This window comes from Neovison vison, chromosome 2, assembly GCF_020171115.1.
Source record: "Neovison vison isolate M4711 chromosome 2, ASM_NN_V1, whole genome shotgun sequence".
In the NCBI taxonomy this organism is placed as follows: domain Eukaryota; kingdom Metazoa; phylum Chordata; class Mammalia; order Carnivora; family Mustelidae; genus Neogale; species Neogale vison.
In genome coordinates this window covers 175,603,460-175,622,532 of record NC_058092.1, presented here as the reverse complement: position 1 = coordinate 175,622,532, position 19,073 = coordinate 175,603,460, and the positions used below count along the sequence as shown (strand labels likewise).

General features: G+C 40.9%; 1 protein-coding gene across 1 annotated transcript in view; it reads left to right on the top strand.

Annotated features, from left to right (window-relative positions):
• Positions 1 to 19,073, top strand: part of ANK3 (ankyrin 3) — a 667,998-nt gene that overhangs the window by 95,076 nt on the left and 553,849 nt on the right. Inside the window, exon 2 of the mRNA XM_044239560.1 lies at positions 16,612 to 16,650. Coding sequence (XP_044095495.1) covers positions 16,612 to 16,650 — 39 coding nt within the window. The remainder of the gene's footprint in view (positions 1 to 16,611; positions 16,651 to 19,073) is intronic.

The following is a 19,073-nucleotide window of genomic DNA, read 5'->3' as shown; positions in this document are numbered from 1 at the left end:
TGATTTGATAAATATATTCTTGCAATAGTTACATTCCTTTTATTGTAATGGATCAAGGTTGTCTATTTAAATCAGATATCAGAACTAATCCACAGCCCGATGTCAGACTCTCTTGTTTCTTGTCTGGTGGTTCTGGACTGAATGAACTGTTATTAAACAGTTATTAAACAGTTCATTCAGCATTTCTTACTCACTGCTTTCTTGCTTTTCAGTCTTTAGTCCCTTGCCTTCCTTCCTGAATTGGTAAATCTCAAGGCAAGGCTCTGATCGCCTCTCCTCTGTCTTTTTTTTTTTTTTTTTTGAAGATTTTATTTATTTATTTGACAGAGAGAGATCACAAGTAGGCAGAGAGGCAGGCAGAGAGAGAGGAGGAAGCAGGCTCCCTGCTGAGCAGAGAGCCTGAGCCGGGGCTCCATCCCAGGATCCTGAGATCATGACCTGAGCGGAAGGCAGTGGCTTAACCCACTGAGCCACCCAGGCGCCCGCCTCTCCTCTGTCTTATCCAGGTCTAACTCCCCCCATCCCATCTCATCCAATCCTCATTCAATCCCCATTTTACCTCTGTGTGGGTATCTTGGAAAACTATCTGCCGTCATCCCGATTTCTTTCTAGCTGGTCCTTGGTCTTACTGTACACCAGTGTTTTCGGTGAGTACCCTGCTGTAACTTCAGAGAGGCCTGTGACCCCAAACCTTTGTACCACCTCTTAACCATGCCCATCTGTACCTTATAATCCCATTTCTGCTGTATTTTAAAACCAGGCTCCTCTTACCTTTGAAATTCGGTCAAGGTTCCAGCTTCTCCCAGTGTTTTGGGAGTTCTGTGAGTTCAGTATAATTAATAAGAGGCATGCTCAGTGCTTTATTGCAGGCAGGGATATAACTAAATGGTTGGGAGTAGAATCTATAATACCCTTGAACTTGGATGGGAAAAAATTACTTCATTTCAGTAATCTCTAGGTTAAAATTTACCTTTTCATTTAATTATGAGAATTTGGATCAGAAATCACCTTAGTGCTACTAATACCTATCACTTTGTCACCAAAAAAATTATGAATATTCTCATATTATATTATAGTTTTTGAAGAGATCTTGAAATACCATTATGCTTAACTACTTCAAAATTAGTTATTAGATCTGCTATGAGATCATACAATTAATGCATTAATAAAGGAACACTTATTCTATTATAAATTTGTTTTAAAATATTTTGATATTTTTATTAAATAAAAGGTGGGTGTGGGAATGGGTGAAATAGATGAATAGAGTATATTAGGAGTATTTAGGTACTCCTAAAGGAGTATTTAGAGTAATTAGGAGTATACTTATTGTGATGTGCACTGAGTAATGTACAGAATTGTTGGGGGGGGGTTGTTATATTATATACCCAAAACTGATCATTGTATCTGAATTATACTTGAGTTAAAAAGAAAAGGTATTACTAAAAATAACATAAGCTCTTTCAGGAGAGACACTATGTCTGTCTTGATTGCTGTTGTACTAAAGCATCAGGTTCCATTCGAAGAAGCTGAATAACAATTGGTTAAAAGAAAAATTCTTTTGATAACGGTGATTTGCTGTGTTTGGTTTCTTTTCCAGTTCTGTTTTATCTTATGCTTTACAAGCACTGGTTTGAAGAGGGCCTTGGAGGCTTCCCCATTCTGCCAAAGGGGTCCACGGGCCAAAAGATTAACCATCTGGATTCAGAACCCCTGTTTTCATGTTTCTATGATATCACATATCATATAAAACTTGATAGCCATTATAAGCTTTGAATGGTATTGCATACTTTTTTTTTTTTTTTTTTTTTTGCTTATTTTCAAGTGTAGAAACATAGCTTTTATGTAAGAGTAATTTTAAATGCTCACTGAAACGGCAGTGGTTACACTTTGGGCCACCCTCCCTGGGTGCGTCTGGGGCCGGAGGGTAGGGCGGGAGCTGCCCAACCTTAGTTTCCTTGTTTATTTATTTTTCCTTGAGTCTTTGAAAAACAGTTCTGTATGCATCTGGCATTATGTTAGCCAAAACTTTATCTCAGTGTTTTGAACAAAAAGGCTGTGATTTTACAGGAACCATGGGTTCGTTCCAACTATTTTTAATACAGGACAAAAGATTAAGGAAAATGTTAATTTGTGCATGTTCACATTGCCTTCTCGTGCGATTGCAGGTAACACAGAACTGAGCATGCCTGCTGGCAGTTTATCAACCTGGATTAGACTGAGGATATTAATAAGGGGGGCTGGGAGGTGAGGGAGAGGGTAGCCAGGTACCGGCAGACCTCGTTGAGCACGTGCTCCCTCGTGCCTCCTTCCAGGCAAGGAGATGCTTTGGAAAAGAACTGATTTTGATCATCTGTAGCCACATAGCAAAATGTCCTGAAGCTCTTTGGGTCATTTAGAGATTTTAATTAGTTATATTTTTTTACTTTTGACCTCCATTATCGTATGCTTTCTTTCTTTCTTTTTAAAGATTTTATTTATTTATCAGAGAGAGAGAGGGAGAGAGAGCGGGCACAGGCAGACAGAATGGCCGGCAGAGGCAGAGGGAGAAGCAGGCTTCCCGCCGAGCAAGGAGCCGGATGTGGGACTCCATCCCAGGACGCCGGGATCATGACCTGAGCCTAAGGCTGCTGCCCAACCAACTGAGCCGCCCAGGCGTCCCTATCCTATGCTTTCTAAATAAAGAAATTAGCTAGGGGAAATGATTTAGTTACGTGATGTTTACTGTCTTAAATTCAGATACCGTATTACATCATCACTCATAGCCCCAAGGCTTGGTGGCTGAAAGGACACTGAATTTTTACCTCTTGTGGCCCTGCAGGGTTCTCGCCCGGGATCTCCTGCGCTGTTGCTGTCCTTGGGGGCCCCACCGCTCTACAGGATCGCGGGGCCTTGGCCTTCGCTTCTCCCACATCTTTGTGCTTCTCTTTGCGGCCCCTCTGTCAGCCGTTGCCTGGACTGTTTATACAGAAGCTCAGGAGCCAGGAGACAGGAAGCGGGGTCTGCCTGTTCTCTGCAAGGCTGGGATCACCGTGTGCACAGCAGCATTTATGCCGTGCTCTCTTGGCAAGGAAAGAGCCCAAGGGGTAAAGGGACCAGACCCCACTGGTCAGTGGGGGCATTGACGTGTTTGCGCAGGGGAGGCAGAAGCTGCAGGTACCCCACGCTCCTCATTTCCCCGGCCGCTTCTTGCTTTCTTCCTCAAACTAGCCCTTGTTTCTCATTTCTCAGTTTTTATTTATTTCCTTTTTAAAAGATTTTATTTGTCAGAGAAAGAGAGAGAGCAAGTGAGTGTGCACAAACCCAGGAGCAGGAGAGGAAGAAGCAGGCTCCCCACCGAGTAGGGAGCCTGACGCAGGACTGTATCCCAGCACCCTGGGAGCATGACCTGAGTTGAAGGCAGACACTTCACCGACTGAACCATCCAGGTGTCCCTCAATTTTTATTTCTTAATAATTTAATTAATCCCTTTTCCCCAGGCTAACTCCTAACTCTTTTTAGTTTCTTATATGTAGGTGTCTCTATCCACTTTTTGTTTTTGTTTTCTTCCTCTATAGAGCTGTAGCATCAGTGCCTTTTCAATTCTACCATAGCTGTTTGGGCTTCCGTAAATTCCTCCCACCGTGTCACAGAGGGTTTTCTTATTGGTTGCTTTAGATTCGGAAATCCCAGGACCACCTTCACTTCTGACTCCAACTTCAAGTTTGGGTTCCCAAGATCCCCCTCAGGTTTGATAAGCCACTAGAAAGTCTCCCGTCACTGCGAAAGCTGCCGGGATTTGTTACTGTGACAGGATGCAGATTCGGGTCAGCTGAGGAAGGAGGCGCGCAGGTCAGGGCCGAGGAGAGTTCCCAGTGCCCAGCTCTGCCATCCCCCGCACAGTCCTGCGTCCTGTGGCCGCACACACTTCTTCTAGTCACAGTGTCTGAGAACACACACACACAACACTGCGGACTGGAGAGCTCACTGAGCCTTGGCATCTGGAGTTTTCACTGAGGCTCCGTCGAAAACTGGGTTGGCTACACAGATGTTGTTGAGTGCTTGTGTGGTTTACCTCAGCCTCCAGTCTTCCTGGGATGGAGCTGGTAGCATGTGGCCACAGGCATCCACCACAGATCACATCATTAGTCTAGCATGTGTGGAACAGCCCAGAGCCCCAAGGTCAACAAAGACACTTAGCAGGCAGACCATTCCAAGGGTTTCATGGCTGGCCACTTCCCAGGAGCCAAGGCAAAGGCTTGACCACTTTCTAGGAAAGGTTAATCCTTTACTGCAGAGCTGTCTTGTCTCTGTCTCTCCAGCCCACCTAACATGCACTTGCCAGGTAAGTATTTCTAACAAACCGTCTTAGCCATGTCACTTTCTTCTCCACAATCTCTGTGTATTATTACACTTTGTCCCTATGTTCCAGAGTTTACAGGTGGTCTTGATTATAAATACTTTTTTTTTTGGCCCCATAAACCAGTAAAATATCAAAGTGGTCCCAAATTATATAATCACCCTATGTTTTCCTAACTGGTCTTTACCCCTGCTGTCTTCTCAACCTGCAGTGCCCTTGCCCATTCAAAATCTTGTGGTCTCATTCGTGTGCCCCACTATCATAAAGCCTTAATTGCCTAAAATAGATTTATTTGATTCCTCTTTGGATCTCTTTCCTATTTGACACTTGCTATGATCTGCCTTGCATTGAAGTTATTTTTGTACCTGTCTTATTTTCTCTTTTAGACAGGAACCTTCTTCAGTGTAAGGATTGTGCCTTATTCCTCTTCATGTTCCCTGTAGAGGCCAAGATAAAATGCCTGGAAACCTGGAAGGGACAGAATATGTGCAGAATTTAATTCCTGTCTTTTGGAGAAGATCCACCAAACATTTAACGTCATAAGAACAAACTCCTTAAAATGATGGCTTCTTTACTGCACTTAAGTGGTGAAGGAATGCTGTTGATAATATGCCCTCTTGGACTCCATCTTGGGCTGGGCTGTTTAGGGAGCCCCTTTTGAGGATTTAGCTGTGTTTTTAAAGGATTGAATTTACATGAGTATAAAAACACTAACACTAATGTTCCTTGGTCAGTCTGCAGCATTTGGCACTATGGGTTTGGAGACTCTGCCCTAAAGGATCTGATGGGATTTCTTGCTCCCAGTGTGAAAAATGTATAGAATTCATTTAACTACTTCTGTCTCCCATATTTAACCCTCTATCACCCCCAGCTATGACTTCAGTGTGCCTTATGCTGAGAGAGACAACTCTTCTAATAGATTGATTCATCTAATGAATATACTGATTCAGCATATACTTAATAAATACGTACCTATTAGACGCTGTGCCGGGTGTTCCAGATACAGTGGTAACAAGACGGAAATAGCTAGCCCTTGTCCTCATTTTCTCCCTTAGAAGAGATTTTAAGGGCACCTCAGAGGCTTTGTTGGTTAAGCAACTGCCCTCGGCTCAGGTCTTGATCCTGGGGTCCTGGGTTCAAGTCACGCGTCAGGCTCCTCCTGCTCTGCGGAGAGCCTGCTTCTCCCCCTCTCTCTCTGCCTGCCACTCCCCCTGCTTGTGCGCTCTCTCTCTGTCAAATAAATAAATAAAATCTTAAAAAAAATATTTTAAAAACTAAGGCTCATTTTCTGGTAGTTCAGTTAACTTTCAACTCACTAATTTCCTTAACAGGTCTGTGAAACAAAAATGCTAAATGGATAACATCTGCAGTAACAAATATTAACTGAGCACTTACTATGTACTAAGCACTCTATATATTTATTACCTCAGTCCTTATAACCTGTTGGGTAGCTACCTAATTACTGTTACATTATAGATGAGGAACCTGAGGCTTGCCTGCTTTAGAACTTAACACTTTATGCCCCTGTTTGATGGACTACCTCTAGGTAGGGTAAGCTCTGCTACCTTCAGCAGCAGTTCACCATGATCTTGCGTTGTTATTCTAGTCCAGTGATCAAACATAGCTCTTGTCTGTGTTAAAAATCTCAATTCAAGTTGTTACTGCATGATCAGCTGAATGAATGGATCAAGACTGTTAACTCTCCGTAGCAGTAATACTTATCTCTGTTCTTTATGGAGCCTTATTATATTGCCTGAATATCATCTTGGAAAAAAAGGAATAGGTGATATTAGAAATTTTTAAAAATAGCTACAAGTTGCTAAGAATAATTGCGCCACTTGGAATTTTCATGATAAGTATGTTAGTTGAGCCAAGCTCGACAAGTGGACTAAGAATTTTCTCAGCAAGTTGGTTGTTGACATGAAGCTTCTCAAACCTGCAGCGAGTCACATGACTGCAGGAAGGTCTGGAAGGCTGACTCGTCAGTGGCGAATTGTTGCACTGTTCTCTAAGGCAGTAGTATTATGAATGTTGAGCACTGCAGTTTATTTATTCAAGTATATTTGAAATAATATATTTGGAGACCTATACTTTCTGAGCTTTATAAAATACTTATTTCTTGAAAGAAATGTCCAATTGAGGACAAAACAATCTGGAATTGTAGTTACCTTTTTTTTTTTTTTTTAGATTTTATTTATTTATTTGATAGAGATCACAAGTAGGCAGAGAGGCAGGCAGAAGGAGAGGGGGAAGCAGGCTCCCTGCTGAACAGAGAGCCCGATCCCAGGACCCTAGAATCATGATCTGAGCTGAAGGCAGAGACTTTAACCCACTGAGCCATCCAGGTGCCCCTGGAATTGTAATTATCTTAATGAATGAGTGCAACAGTATTACTTTAAAAAAATGTCTTACTGTCATAGCCCCTCTCCCCCATAGGTCTTTAAAGTGCTACAAACCATAGGCGCTTCTTTTGAACATATTGGCAGGTGCATTTGTGAATGTAAGTGAACACACTGCATTGTGTTGCCTTGCAGAGTTGAAATGGAGAAATATTTGCTCATACTGCTCTTTTTCTATTTTAACCAGTGTTATTTCAGTAGAGTAGATGGGGGGCAGGTCGATAGAATGGCTAAGTGTAGGGCTCTGAAGACGAAACTGGGTTTGAATGTTACCTTTCCTACATATTAGCTGTGGAATGTTGGGCATTTTAATCTTCCAAGTGTCAGAGTCTTCATCAGGAAAGTGGGTTAAGTAATAATTCCTACCTCACATTATTTAGTGGGATAAACGTATTTTGTGCTGGGTGTATGTATTAGATGCCCTCTAGCTCTAAAAGGCTAATTACGGTTTTATTTATTTTTATTGGAGAAAGTATCAGTTTTCTTTCTTTGTACTTATTGAAAAAGTCACCACTGTATAAAACAGTAAGTGGTCTGGGTAATTAGTATTGTTGCTTAATACAAAAGGGCCACGACAGTGAATAACTAAATATAACACAGACGGTCGTCTCTGAACAGGCTTGCTTTCAAGATGCTGAACTTGATTCTAGCAGTCACCATATAAGAGTTTTGCATTCACACTGAGTTCTTAGTAGCAAATGAAAATTTTTTGGAAACCACAATTCTACGGATTATGGAGCCACATAATCGGGGTTCAAATCTAAGCTCTGTTACGTATTTACAAAATGACTTTGGGAAAATTCCTTACTTTCCCTCTTGGTTTCCTTGGTAAAATTAAGATAGTAAAAGCACCTATCTCATAGGGTTGTTAGGTGAGGACAAAATGAGATGATACTTGTTAAGCCTATAGAATAGTATTTGGCACATAGTAAGAACTATATAAGGATTAACTCATATTATTTCGTATTGATGGTACTAACATAGCTAAACTTGATTTTCATACAACTATAATGTTGGATATGCATTTTATTTTATTTCATTTGTTTATTTTTTTAAGTAGTCTCCACATCCAGCATGGAGCCCAACATGGGGCTAGCACTCCTGACTCTGAGATCAAGACCTGAGCTGAGATCAAAAAAGTCAGACGCTTATCTGACTGAGCCACCCAGGTGGCCCCTGGATATGCATTTTAAATGATGGATGGACTAATTATTATTGCAGACACTGACTAGCTGGATATATATATCAGAAATATGTTAGACATGGAGAAGTCAGAAATTCAAGATCTCCTTGGAAAGAGTCATTATTTAAAAGAAATGATAAGATTATATTTAGTTATTATAAACACTTTTTTTTTCTTTTTAGCCTTTGTAGCAATATAATAACCTCCAGTCCTGCCTTTATAAACTCAGACATGATTTGACCTATATTTTCCTGATTGTTACCTCAAGAGATTATTCAGTCAAGGAGCAAGGAAGAGTTGTGTAGGACAGTCTCAAAGTGATTACCATGAACTTCACAACAGTTTTTTTTTTTTTTTTTAAGATTTTATTTCTTTATTTGACAGAGAGAGAGAGAGCACAAGTAGGCAGAGCAGTAGGCAGAGAGAGAGGGGGAAGCAGGCTCCCACTGAGCAGAGAGTGAGGGGCTCAATCCCAGGACCCTGGGATCATGACCTGAGCTGAAGACAGAGGCTTAATGTACTGAGACACCCAGGTGCCCCCACAATAGTCTTTTGGGGAACAGTTGCTGAGAAGCGAATCATGATTGCCCTAATAGAAATGATGAAAGTTTAGTAACCAAGGGTTCTAGAGACTGTCAGTTTCAGGAAACAGGGAGAATTTTGGGTTTAACAACAGAAATCCTTGTTCTGAATCTTATTGCTATGACTTACGAACATATAACTCAGGGTAGTTTACTTAGTTTTTGCTCATTAGCTGCTTCTTTTACAAAATAACAATGATAGTCTCTACCGTGCGGTTCTCACAGGATTGTTTTGTAGGCCCGATGCTCTAACATGTGAAGTCACTGGACATGTATGTGATTGAGCGTTCCATTTTTGTTAATGTCAAGACAAGACAATGTTAAGAACTAAGTGTTTTGTTTTTCTGTGGAATCATGACTTGGGCTATGTGAAGAGAAAAGGAAAGGGGTATTTTCTATTTAACCTCTATTCTATAAATTTAGATCTATTCCGTTTAAACTGTAATTAATTTAATTTAACGTAAGTTATCTAATTTTATCACTTTTCCTCACAGTGTATGATTTTGACCTGGTTGGCAGAATGGGAACAGAGAGGAGCAGCTTAGGTTGGAGGCTGGATTAAAGGAGAGAAGAGGGTGTTGTGAAGGACAAGGTGTTGTGAGTTCAAGTCTGGCATTGGGCTCCATGCTACGTATGGAGCTTACTTAAAATAATAAAGAGTTAATCCTTACGATGTTCTTACTATGTGCCAGATAATGTGTGGATAGGTTTTCTTAAGCTCTTGTTCTGCAGGTAAGGTCTTAGCAAGACTCTCAGACCTCTTCTGGAGTGGGACTAAGGGAAAAGATGATTGGCCCTGTATGTTTCCAAGTACAGAGAGATTTGGGACAGACAGCATCTGTGGTTCCTGTCAAGAAAAAAAGAGAAATCTGGCCCATTTGGTAGAAATCTGGTAGAGCTAGCATAGAGATAGAGTATGGTCTGGATAATTACATTCTAGGAAAAACCAGGGTCAACTTTGAGGTTTTTTTGAAACTGCAACTTTCTTCTTACCTGCATTTTCTTTCCTGTCAGTTTCCCAACATTTGCTAAAGTTAAATTATCCTAGAGCAAAAAGACATGTATTTATTTGAAATCAGGCCCATAGAAGGAAAACTTGATTTTCTGAAATGCAGTGTGGGTCAGAGGGAGGGGAAAACTTCAGATCAGATCTGAAAACAAAAGCAGAGGGGCCAAATCGTATTTATATTGGGCGTTTGCTCTAACAGGCACATTCAGCCCTCATGGGTCTGAGGAGAAGGAAGAGGTCAGGATGTGCTACTTAAACCCTCTCCTCCTGCTTTGCTTTCTACCACCACCTGCATGTCATCTGCTAAGTTTCAGTCCTCTGCCTTCCAGAGTTTCTGTTTGGCTTCAAAGTCTTACCCTTTTCTACCCTTAGCAAGAGTGATGGAAGTTCTGTGTTTTCTCTGCATAGGAGATAAGGAAGGAGGACTTATAGCCATGTCTCAGGTATCTTCTACTAAATTCTCTTTCTCAGACAAACACTGATGAATGTTGACCTATTTCTGCAGGTAATAACGGATCTACACTTCTTTAGCTCAGCTGAGAAATTAGCCATCCTTTCTTATATTAATTTTATAAGAAGATGTTTTATAAGATCTATACGGATTTATATGGCTAAACTTGGAACAAAACAAATGGCTGTGGGGCACCTTGGTAGCTCAGTTGGTTACGTGTTTGCCTTTGGCTTTGGGTCAGGATCCCAGGGCCCTGGGATAGAGCCCCACATCTGGCTCCCTGCTCAGCGGGGAGCCTGCTTCTCCCTCTGCCGCTCCCCCCCAGCTCGTGCTCTCTTTCATGCTCTCTTCTGCCCTCCCATCTCAAATAAATAAAATCTTTAAAAAACCGCCTGAACACAAATGACTGGTTTGAAGACTGACTATATTATAGGGTGGCAGCATTGTTGCAGAGGGAGATAAAAATGGAACCAGACATCTTGGGCTTGCATTCAGGGCCCATGTGTTCGCTGTATGACTTTGCGTAGCTCATGTTACCTCTTCAAAATTCATTTTCCTCCAGGCACTGGGTGGCTCAGTTGGTTATGCAGCTGCCTTCGCCTAGGTCATGATCCCAAGGTCTTGCAGTCGAGCCCCATGTCAGGCTCCCTGCTCAGCAGAGTCTGCTTCGCCCTCTCCCTCTGCCTGCCGCTCTCCTTGCGTGTGCTGTGTTGCTCTGTCAAATAAGTAAATAAATAAAATCTTTAAGAAAAATTCATTTTCCTCTGTGGATGGAAATAAAAATAATGTCAAAAAACAGTATTGTAAAGGCTTCAGTACTATAAAGTCTTCAGTATTATAAAGATTGGTTTAAACCCATGACCAACATCAAATTCAATGATGAGACTCTAGAATCTTTAGTATTTTAATCCATTAAAAGGCAAGGATATCTACGTTCGCCCTTACTTTTAAACATTGTTTTGGAAGTTTGGGCCTGTGTAATGCGTGTGCTAAAAAAAAGCAAGTGAGAGAGAGATGATTGTGGAAAGGTAAGACCATCCTAAGCATAACTGAACTGAAGATTGACGTGGTCCTATGTAAAAACAGACAGGTGGGAAGAGCCAGGGCGGTTTTAATGAAGTAGCTGGAGATGCTTTTCCTGCCGAATGTTATGTGTACTATCAAATTTACCCTGTGAGCACAAGAACAGACAGATGGTAAGAGGAAGACAGACAGCCCTGAATCTGGTGTCCAGCCACCGACTTAATGAGCTAGAATGCTATAGTAGGCACTAAACTAAGTGTTTTCGGTAAATTATCGTTTAATCCTTACCACAAAACTGTAAGATGGGTATTATGATGCCCCTTTTACAAATAAGGAAACTAAGATTTAGAGTAGTTTAAAAAAAAACTGACCTGGGGCGCCTGGGTAGCTCAGTCGGTTAAGGGTCTGCCTTCGGCTCAGGTCATGATCCCAGGGTCCTGGGATCGAGCCCCACATCGGGCTCTCTGCTCAGCAGGGAGCCTGCTTCCCCCTCCCTCTCTCTGCCTCTCTGCTACTTGTGATCTCTGTCTCTCTCTGTCAAATAAATAAATAAAATCTTTAAAAAAAAAAAAAACAACAACTGACCCAGGTGCCAAACTGACATTAGAGCAAAGGTTATACCTCAAAACAGTTGCTTTCAAAGTGAATATTACACAAATGAGCCATGAAGGAGTGAATGATTTTAACCAGTGGTGCTGGAGAAAAGGCTGAGGGAGGGGGTTGTCAGAAATCACATTAAGTACTCATCTTACCATACCTCCAAAAATTGTACATGGATCGAAAGGGTAAAAGCTGGTGCAGGGGGGAGGTGGTTGCAGGGCTATTTAATTGTAGTTGGACTGAGGAAGAACTTTCTAAGCATAGAAACCGTGGAAGAAACCACAGAAGAAATGATTGATAAGTTTGCATAAAATTTAAACTTCTGTGCATCGAAAGCCAGTATAAGCCAAACCTGAATGCAAATAAGACTAGGAAGGCGAATGAAAATATACAACTAAGATACACAAATGATTAATATCTTTATTGTGCAAAGAGAGCTCTTACAAATCAATAAAAAAAACCCGCAAATGTCCTAAGTAAAAACGGTCAAAGGCAATAAATAGGAGAATTACCATAAATTTTTTAAATTGCTTAGAAGCACTAATAAGAAAAAATACCTAAAAGTCAAAGTAGATACCATTTTCACTGTGAAGTAAAAAGAATTTTATGAAATTGTTAAGGTGCATTTGAGAAATAGGACCTGATATACACAGCTAATTGTCTTTTTGGTAGGCAGTCCGTAGACATATCTCAGATATATTGCAGTTTGGGTTCCAGATCACCACAATAAAGTAAATATTGCAGTAAAACAAATCATATTAATTTTTTGCTTTCCCAATGCATATAAAAGTTATGTTTATCCAATACTGCGGTATATTAAGTATATAGTAGCATTAAGTTAAAAAATATATATACCTTAATTAAAAATTACTTTATTTCTAAAAATGCTAACCATCATCTGAGCTTTCAGTGAGTTGTAATCTTTGGTGCTGATGGAGGGTTTTGCCTCGTTGTTATGGCTGCTGATCAGCGTGGTGGTTGCTGAAGGTTGGGGTGACTGTGGCAATTTCTTAAGATGACAGTGAAGTTTGCTGCATCGATTGACTCTTCCTTTCATGATCCATTTCTCTGTAGCTGTGATGCTGTTTGACAGCATTTTAACCACAGTAGAACTTCTTTCAGAATTGGATTCTGTCCTCTCTGACCCTGTCCCCGCATTATCAACTAAATACATAACATTCTCAGTCCTCTGTTGACATTGCAGCCGCCTTCACAGCATCTCCAGCAGGAATGGATTCCATCTCAAGAAAGCACTTTCTTTGCTCATCCATAAGAAGCAACTCCTCATCCTTGTAAGTTTGGTCATGGTGGGAAAAGCCAAGGCGATTTTGAGGAAGTAATCGGAGATCCTTTTCCTACCGAATGTTATGTGTACTATCAGATTTATCCTGTGAGCACAAGAACGGACAGATGGTAAGAGGAAGACAGACAGACAGCCCTGAATGTGGTGTCCAGCCACTGCCTTACTGAGCAGCCCCGCCGTCCCATCTCCAGGCTCCCCTTCTAATTCTGGTTCTCTTGCTCTTTCCACCACACCTGACTTTTAGGTATTTTTTCTTATTAGTGCTTCTAAGCAATTTAAAAAATTTATGGTAGTATGGAAGTATCGAACCCCTGGAAGTCATCTGTGAGGGTTGGAATCTACTTCTACCAAACTCCTGTGGATGTTGCTGTTTTGTCCTCTTCCCATGGATTGTGAATACTCTGAATGGCATCTAGAGTGGGGAGTCTTTTCCGGACGGTTTTGCGCTGATTTTGCCCAGATCAGAAGAATCCCCGTCTATGGCCCCAATAGCCTTATGAAGTGTATTTCTTTTTTCTTTTTTTTAAAGATGTCATTTATTTATTTTGAGAGAGAGTGAGTGAGTATGTGCATGGCTGGGGGGAGGGGCAGCGGGAGAGGGAGAAGCAGGCTCCCCGCTGAGCAAGGAGCCCCATGCAAGGCTCAATCTCAGGACCCTGGGATCCTGACCTGAGCTGAAGGCAGACACTTCACTGACTGAGCCACGCCGGTGCCCCATGAAATACATTTCTTAAATAATAAGACTTGAAAATCAGAATTGCTCTTTGATCCATGGACTGCAGAATGGATGGTGTGTTAGCCACCAGAAAACATTAATCTCGTTATGCATCTCATCAGAGCTCTTGGGTGACCAGGTACATGGTCAATGAGCAGTAATATTTTGAAAGGAATCTTTTTTCTGAGCAGTAGGTCTCAGCAGTGGGCTTAAAATATTCAGTAAACCGTGTTGTAAACAAACGTGCTGTCCTCCAGGCTTTTTTGTTGCACTTTCAGAGCCTATGCTGAGAAGACTGGGTGTAATTCTTAAGGGCCCTGGGATTTTCAGAATGAAGAGTCAGTGAGCATTGGCTTCAACTTGAAGTCACCAGCTGTGTTAGGTTCTAACAGGAGAGTCAGCCTGTTGTGGAAGCTTTGAAGCCAGGCATTGCCTTCTGCGTGGCTATGGAAGTCCTAGATGACGTCTTCTTCCACTACAAGGCTGCTGTTTGTCTGCCGTGCAAATCTGTTGTGGAGTGTGGCCACCTGCATTGTTGTCTTAGTAAGATCTCCTGGATGACTTGCTATGGCTTCTGTATCACCACCTGCTGCGTCCCCTTGTGCTTGTATGTTCTGGAGACGGCTTGTTCCCTTGAAGCTCATGAACCAACCTCTGCCGGCTTCAGACTTTTCTTGGGCAGCTTCCTCACCTCCCTCAGCCTTCACGGAACTGAAGAGAGTCAGGGTCTGGCTCTGGATTAGGCTTTGGTTTAAGGGGATGTTTTCACTGGTTCGATCTATCAGACCACTCAGACTTTCTCCGTATCAACAACAAGTCTGTTTCCCTTTCTTATCATTCATGTGTTCACTGGAGTAGTACTTTAAATTTCCTTCAAGAACTTTTCCTTTGCATTCACAACGTGCTACAGGAAGCCTAGTTTTCAGCCTGTTTCAGCTTTTGACAGGGCTTCCTGGCTAACCTCTGTCATTTCTTGGTTTTGATTTAAAGTGAGAGGCCTGTGATTCTTCCTTTCACTTAAACAGTTAGGGGAATTTTAGGGTTATTAATTGTCATAATATCAGTATTGTTGGAACTTAAAGGAGTAGGGAGGCTTGAGGAGAGGGAGAGAGATGGAGGCACCAGGGGGTCAGGGGAGGCTGGTTCGTGGAGCAGTCAGACACGTACAACATTTCTCAATTAGGTTACTGTCTTCCTTTGGGCAGAATCATGGTGCCCCCAAATTACTGATCACAAATCACTATGGAAAATATAATAATAATAATGAAAAAGTTTGAAATAGTATAACAATTATAAAGGTGCGATGCCAAGTCCCAAATGGGCAAATGCTGTTGGAAGCATGTTGGAAAAATGTTGCCAAAAGACTTGTTCATGGCAGGTTGCCACAAACCTTCAACTTGTAAACAAAACAAAACAAAACAAAACAAAACACACCAAAAACACAACAACAACAAAAAACAGTATCTGCAAGACACAATAAACTAAAGTGTGCCAGTATTGATTTTTGTTCTTTCGGTGGGCAAACTGTGGACACGTTCCATGGAAGAAGCTTATGCTGTTTCTTCAGAAATTCCATTTTGGTGAATTTCACTTAAGGAAACTAGCAGATACAATAAGATTTTTGTGCAAGGATAGTATTGCAGTGTTAGATGGACTAGATAAATAGAAAAACGGCACACCTTAAATAAATATCAAGAAATGTTTGAACAAATGGTGTCATGCCAATGTGAAAATTATGATGTAACTGTGAGGATTGAGTTTTCGAAGACTATCCAAGGTAAAAATGTTTCACTGTTAAGGGAATTTGTGTATAATCCTAATCTTATTTAAAAGGCCCTGTGCATATGTCTGTGTATATTGAAAGGGCACGGCAAAAGATAATCAATTCTGTGCTAAGTGGTGTGATCATGATTGGTTTTTATTTTCTGTATTTTGCATATTTTCTATTATAAATGCATATTGCTTTTATGATTATAAAAAGTTATTGAAGTCACTGTTTTAGAAGTTGTGAAGATTAAATATATGACAGTATGGCTGGGAATAAAGTGAGGTTTTAGAAATGTGAATTTCCCACTTTCCTTTATTGGAACCTCAGGAATGTTAGATTTCAGGTTTAATTCTTTATGATTTGATTTGAGTTTTAAAAAAATTGGTAAGACTAATTCCTGTGACATCAATTTGTGTAGCTTTTGGTAGCATTAACTGATACGCAAGCATCATTATAGCTAAAGGTACAGAGTACAATGTTCCTTTCCTCACATTCTATATATTTAATCTTTGATACCAGTTGGAATAATTTGCATCTTGCACATGTTACTGTATCCTATCAGGAAATGAGCTAAATGCATTTTCTCCTGACAGAAATGAAGTTAGCATTTTGTACAAGCAAACGTCAGCCTTGTCCTTGGTCTTGGTGTGCCTGCCCTTACAATAGGTCTGTAGTTTTCTTTTTTGAGGCTGGACGAGTTTGAGAGGAACCACGTCATCTCTTGTAGAATCTGGCGTTTGGCTTTTATCTGCTTTGTTATTCTGGCCTTTGGTAAACAATATTTGGGAAATGAAGTTTGAGAGAGAACATTGGTTTCTCATAATAGCTGTGAAGAGAAATGGTAGGAGAAAGTGTTTTTCCTGTGCCAACATTTTCACACAGGAAAGACTGTTTTCACAGTATATTTGTTACCCCATTGAAATTGTATCTCATGGGCATATTCCTTTCCAGTTCAGGTTCACACTTTTTATGTATTTGACACAACTTTTTTTTATAAAAATGTTATTCAGATTATTGGTGCCTTTGACTTGGTGTGCTTTTCTTTATGGCATTAGTTGTATGAACATTTCCCGCATGTTCCTTTGTTCTCTATGGCCCATTACATTTCCTTTGTTTTACTTTGTGTCCCTTTTAAGGCACTTCCTGAGTTTTTAAGTCCATTCATAATAATCATTTGTAAACTGTTGTCACAGTAAATATGAAATTCTTTCATGTTTGCTGAAATTCATTTCTTTGTTTCTAGGGTGACTATGGATCCCACTATTCACGGAGCTCCAGAAAGGTAAAAAAAATTGACACTGAAGACCATATATCTAGATCTATAGATATCTATATATCTATATTTATATCTATATCTATATTTTTTATTTTCCTTCTTTGTTATAATTATAAACATGGACTTAAGTGAATGATTTATATATCAGATGCTATTTTTTAACCTTTTTAAAAATTTAAATTAGAGAACATTTTGAAAGCTTTTATGGTTTTGCCTCGTGGGGCCACCTGGTCGCCTGGCCGCGTGCTGATGGTAGAATGGTACCTTGGGGGTGTTAATTGTGTGCCACATCTGGTCCTCAGCTGTGCAGTTGGAGATTTGCATTTATGGCATCCAAGAGTGACCCTGTCCCCTGGAGACTGATGCAACGTCACTTTCTCCATTTATAATGCCATGAAAACCAAATGCTTGGATCAGTTCTGTAGCACAGTCTCTGTCTGAAAAGCCTGAGTGGACGTTTAATTATGATCAAATGCTTCTTGATCTGGAATTAGGAGAGCCTGTTTGATGATTATAATGGTGGAAGTCTTTTAGCTGTGATAACTAAGTGCCTCCGTCTGACCTTGAGGGGAGCTCTGCTCAGTGGGCCCCACAGGCTGCCTTTCTTCCTCCTTCCTCTGTACAGTGACGGGCAAATGCTACAACTCTCTCCCTGTCCTCTTCCCATCTTCCTGGAGTTTCCAGCCCTCATCTTTCCATATGCTTAATAGCCACTGTCTTCCAGCTCTTAGTCTGGGAAGTATCTGTTCTTTGCAACAGCCAGACTGAAGGAAGGGTTAGGATAGGCATTTGAACATCAACCCGACTTGGCTCCATGCGCTTGGGCAGTATACAGCATCGCTCTGTGCTTCGATTTCCTCACCTGAAAATAGGTTAGTCATGGCCCCTCTCTCATAGGTTTGTGGGGAGAGAAAACATTTTACTTGGTGACATAATAAGAGCTCGAAAAAAGGTGAAATGAGAGGCACTCTCATAGGTTTGTGGGGAGAGAAAACATTTTACTTGGTGACATAATAAGAGCTCGAAAAAAGGTGAAATGAGAGGCACCTGGGTGGCTCAGTCAGTTATGCGACTGCCTTCGGCTCAGGTCATGATGCCAAAGGTCCTGGGATCGAGCCCCACTTTGGGTTCCCTGCTCAGTGGGGAGCCTGCTTCTCCCTCTCTCTCTGCCTGCTGCTCTGCCTACTTGTGCTCTCTATCTCTCTGTCAAATAAATAAATAAAATTTGAAAAAAAAAATAAAAGTACTTAAAAAGAAAAGTTAAAATGATACAATTCATGTTATTATGGCTTATTGTTTTTCCTAAGGTGACTTTTGCACTCTTATGTATAGATTTTATTAGGGTGGGTTATGCATAATTGCCATTTGGAATGTCAGAAATTGTCTAATACCAGCTACTTTATGTGGCTAAACAATTAACTTATAACTTTCTCCCATCTATGGAACCTTTAGTTATTTTACTGTTCTAACATGTCATTACCCTTATCCTTTGAAATGCAGATACACTTGGATCATCTTCTTTTTCTTTTTTAAGATTTTATTTATTTATTTGACAGAGAGAGATCACAAGTAGGCAGAGAGGCAGGCAGAGAGAGAGGAAGGGAAGCAGGCCCCCTGCTGAGCAGAGAGCCTGATGTGGGACTCGAACCCAGGACCCCGAGATCATGACCTGAGCCGAAGGCAGCAGCTTAACCCACTGAGCCAGCCAGGCCCCCCTGGATCATCTTCTTAAATGATGTTTTTTTTTTTGGTTGCTGTTGTTATGCAGTGAAATGGTAGAATAATACTGATTTTTTGTCACGAACTACTCATAAAAATGATAATGTAGTCTTTTGAGATTTTCACATTGGTTTGGTAGGCGTTTCTCATCATATCAGCTCGGCAGGATTTTGTAATGTTGCCAGTAAGTGTTATTCGTGTCACTGGTAACAAATGAAAACAAAATTCATTGGAATCCTATTGATAATTCCTTCTTACCTGTGTATATTATGTCTCACCTCTTAAAGAAAGTTTGTATTTTTCAGGTATATTTTCTTTTCCAATAATTTTGAGGGGCAAAGTATGACTATCTTTGTTTTCTAAAGTTAAAAAATAGAATCATATGTTGAATAATTGGACCAAGATTTAGTTAGTAATCTAGTTAGTTGAGCAGAGGTCTTCATAATTTCAAAGCTAAGATGGGATTTTTCTAGCTCTCACCCCAAATTCTCAATTTATATAGTTGGGTAAATAAAAATCTTAAGAGGGGTGCCTGGGTGGCTCAGTGGGTTAAGCCTCTGCCTTCAGCTCAGGTCATGATCCCAGGGTGCTGGGATCGAGTCCTGCATCGGGCTCTCTGCTCGGCAGGGACCCTGCTTCCTCCTCTCACTCTCTGCCTGCCTCTCTGCCTACTTGTGATCTCTGTCAAATAAATAAATAAAATCTTTAAA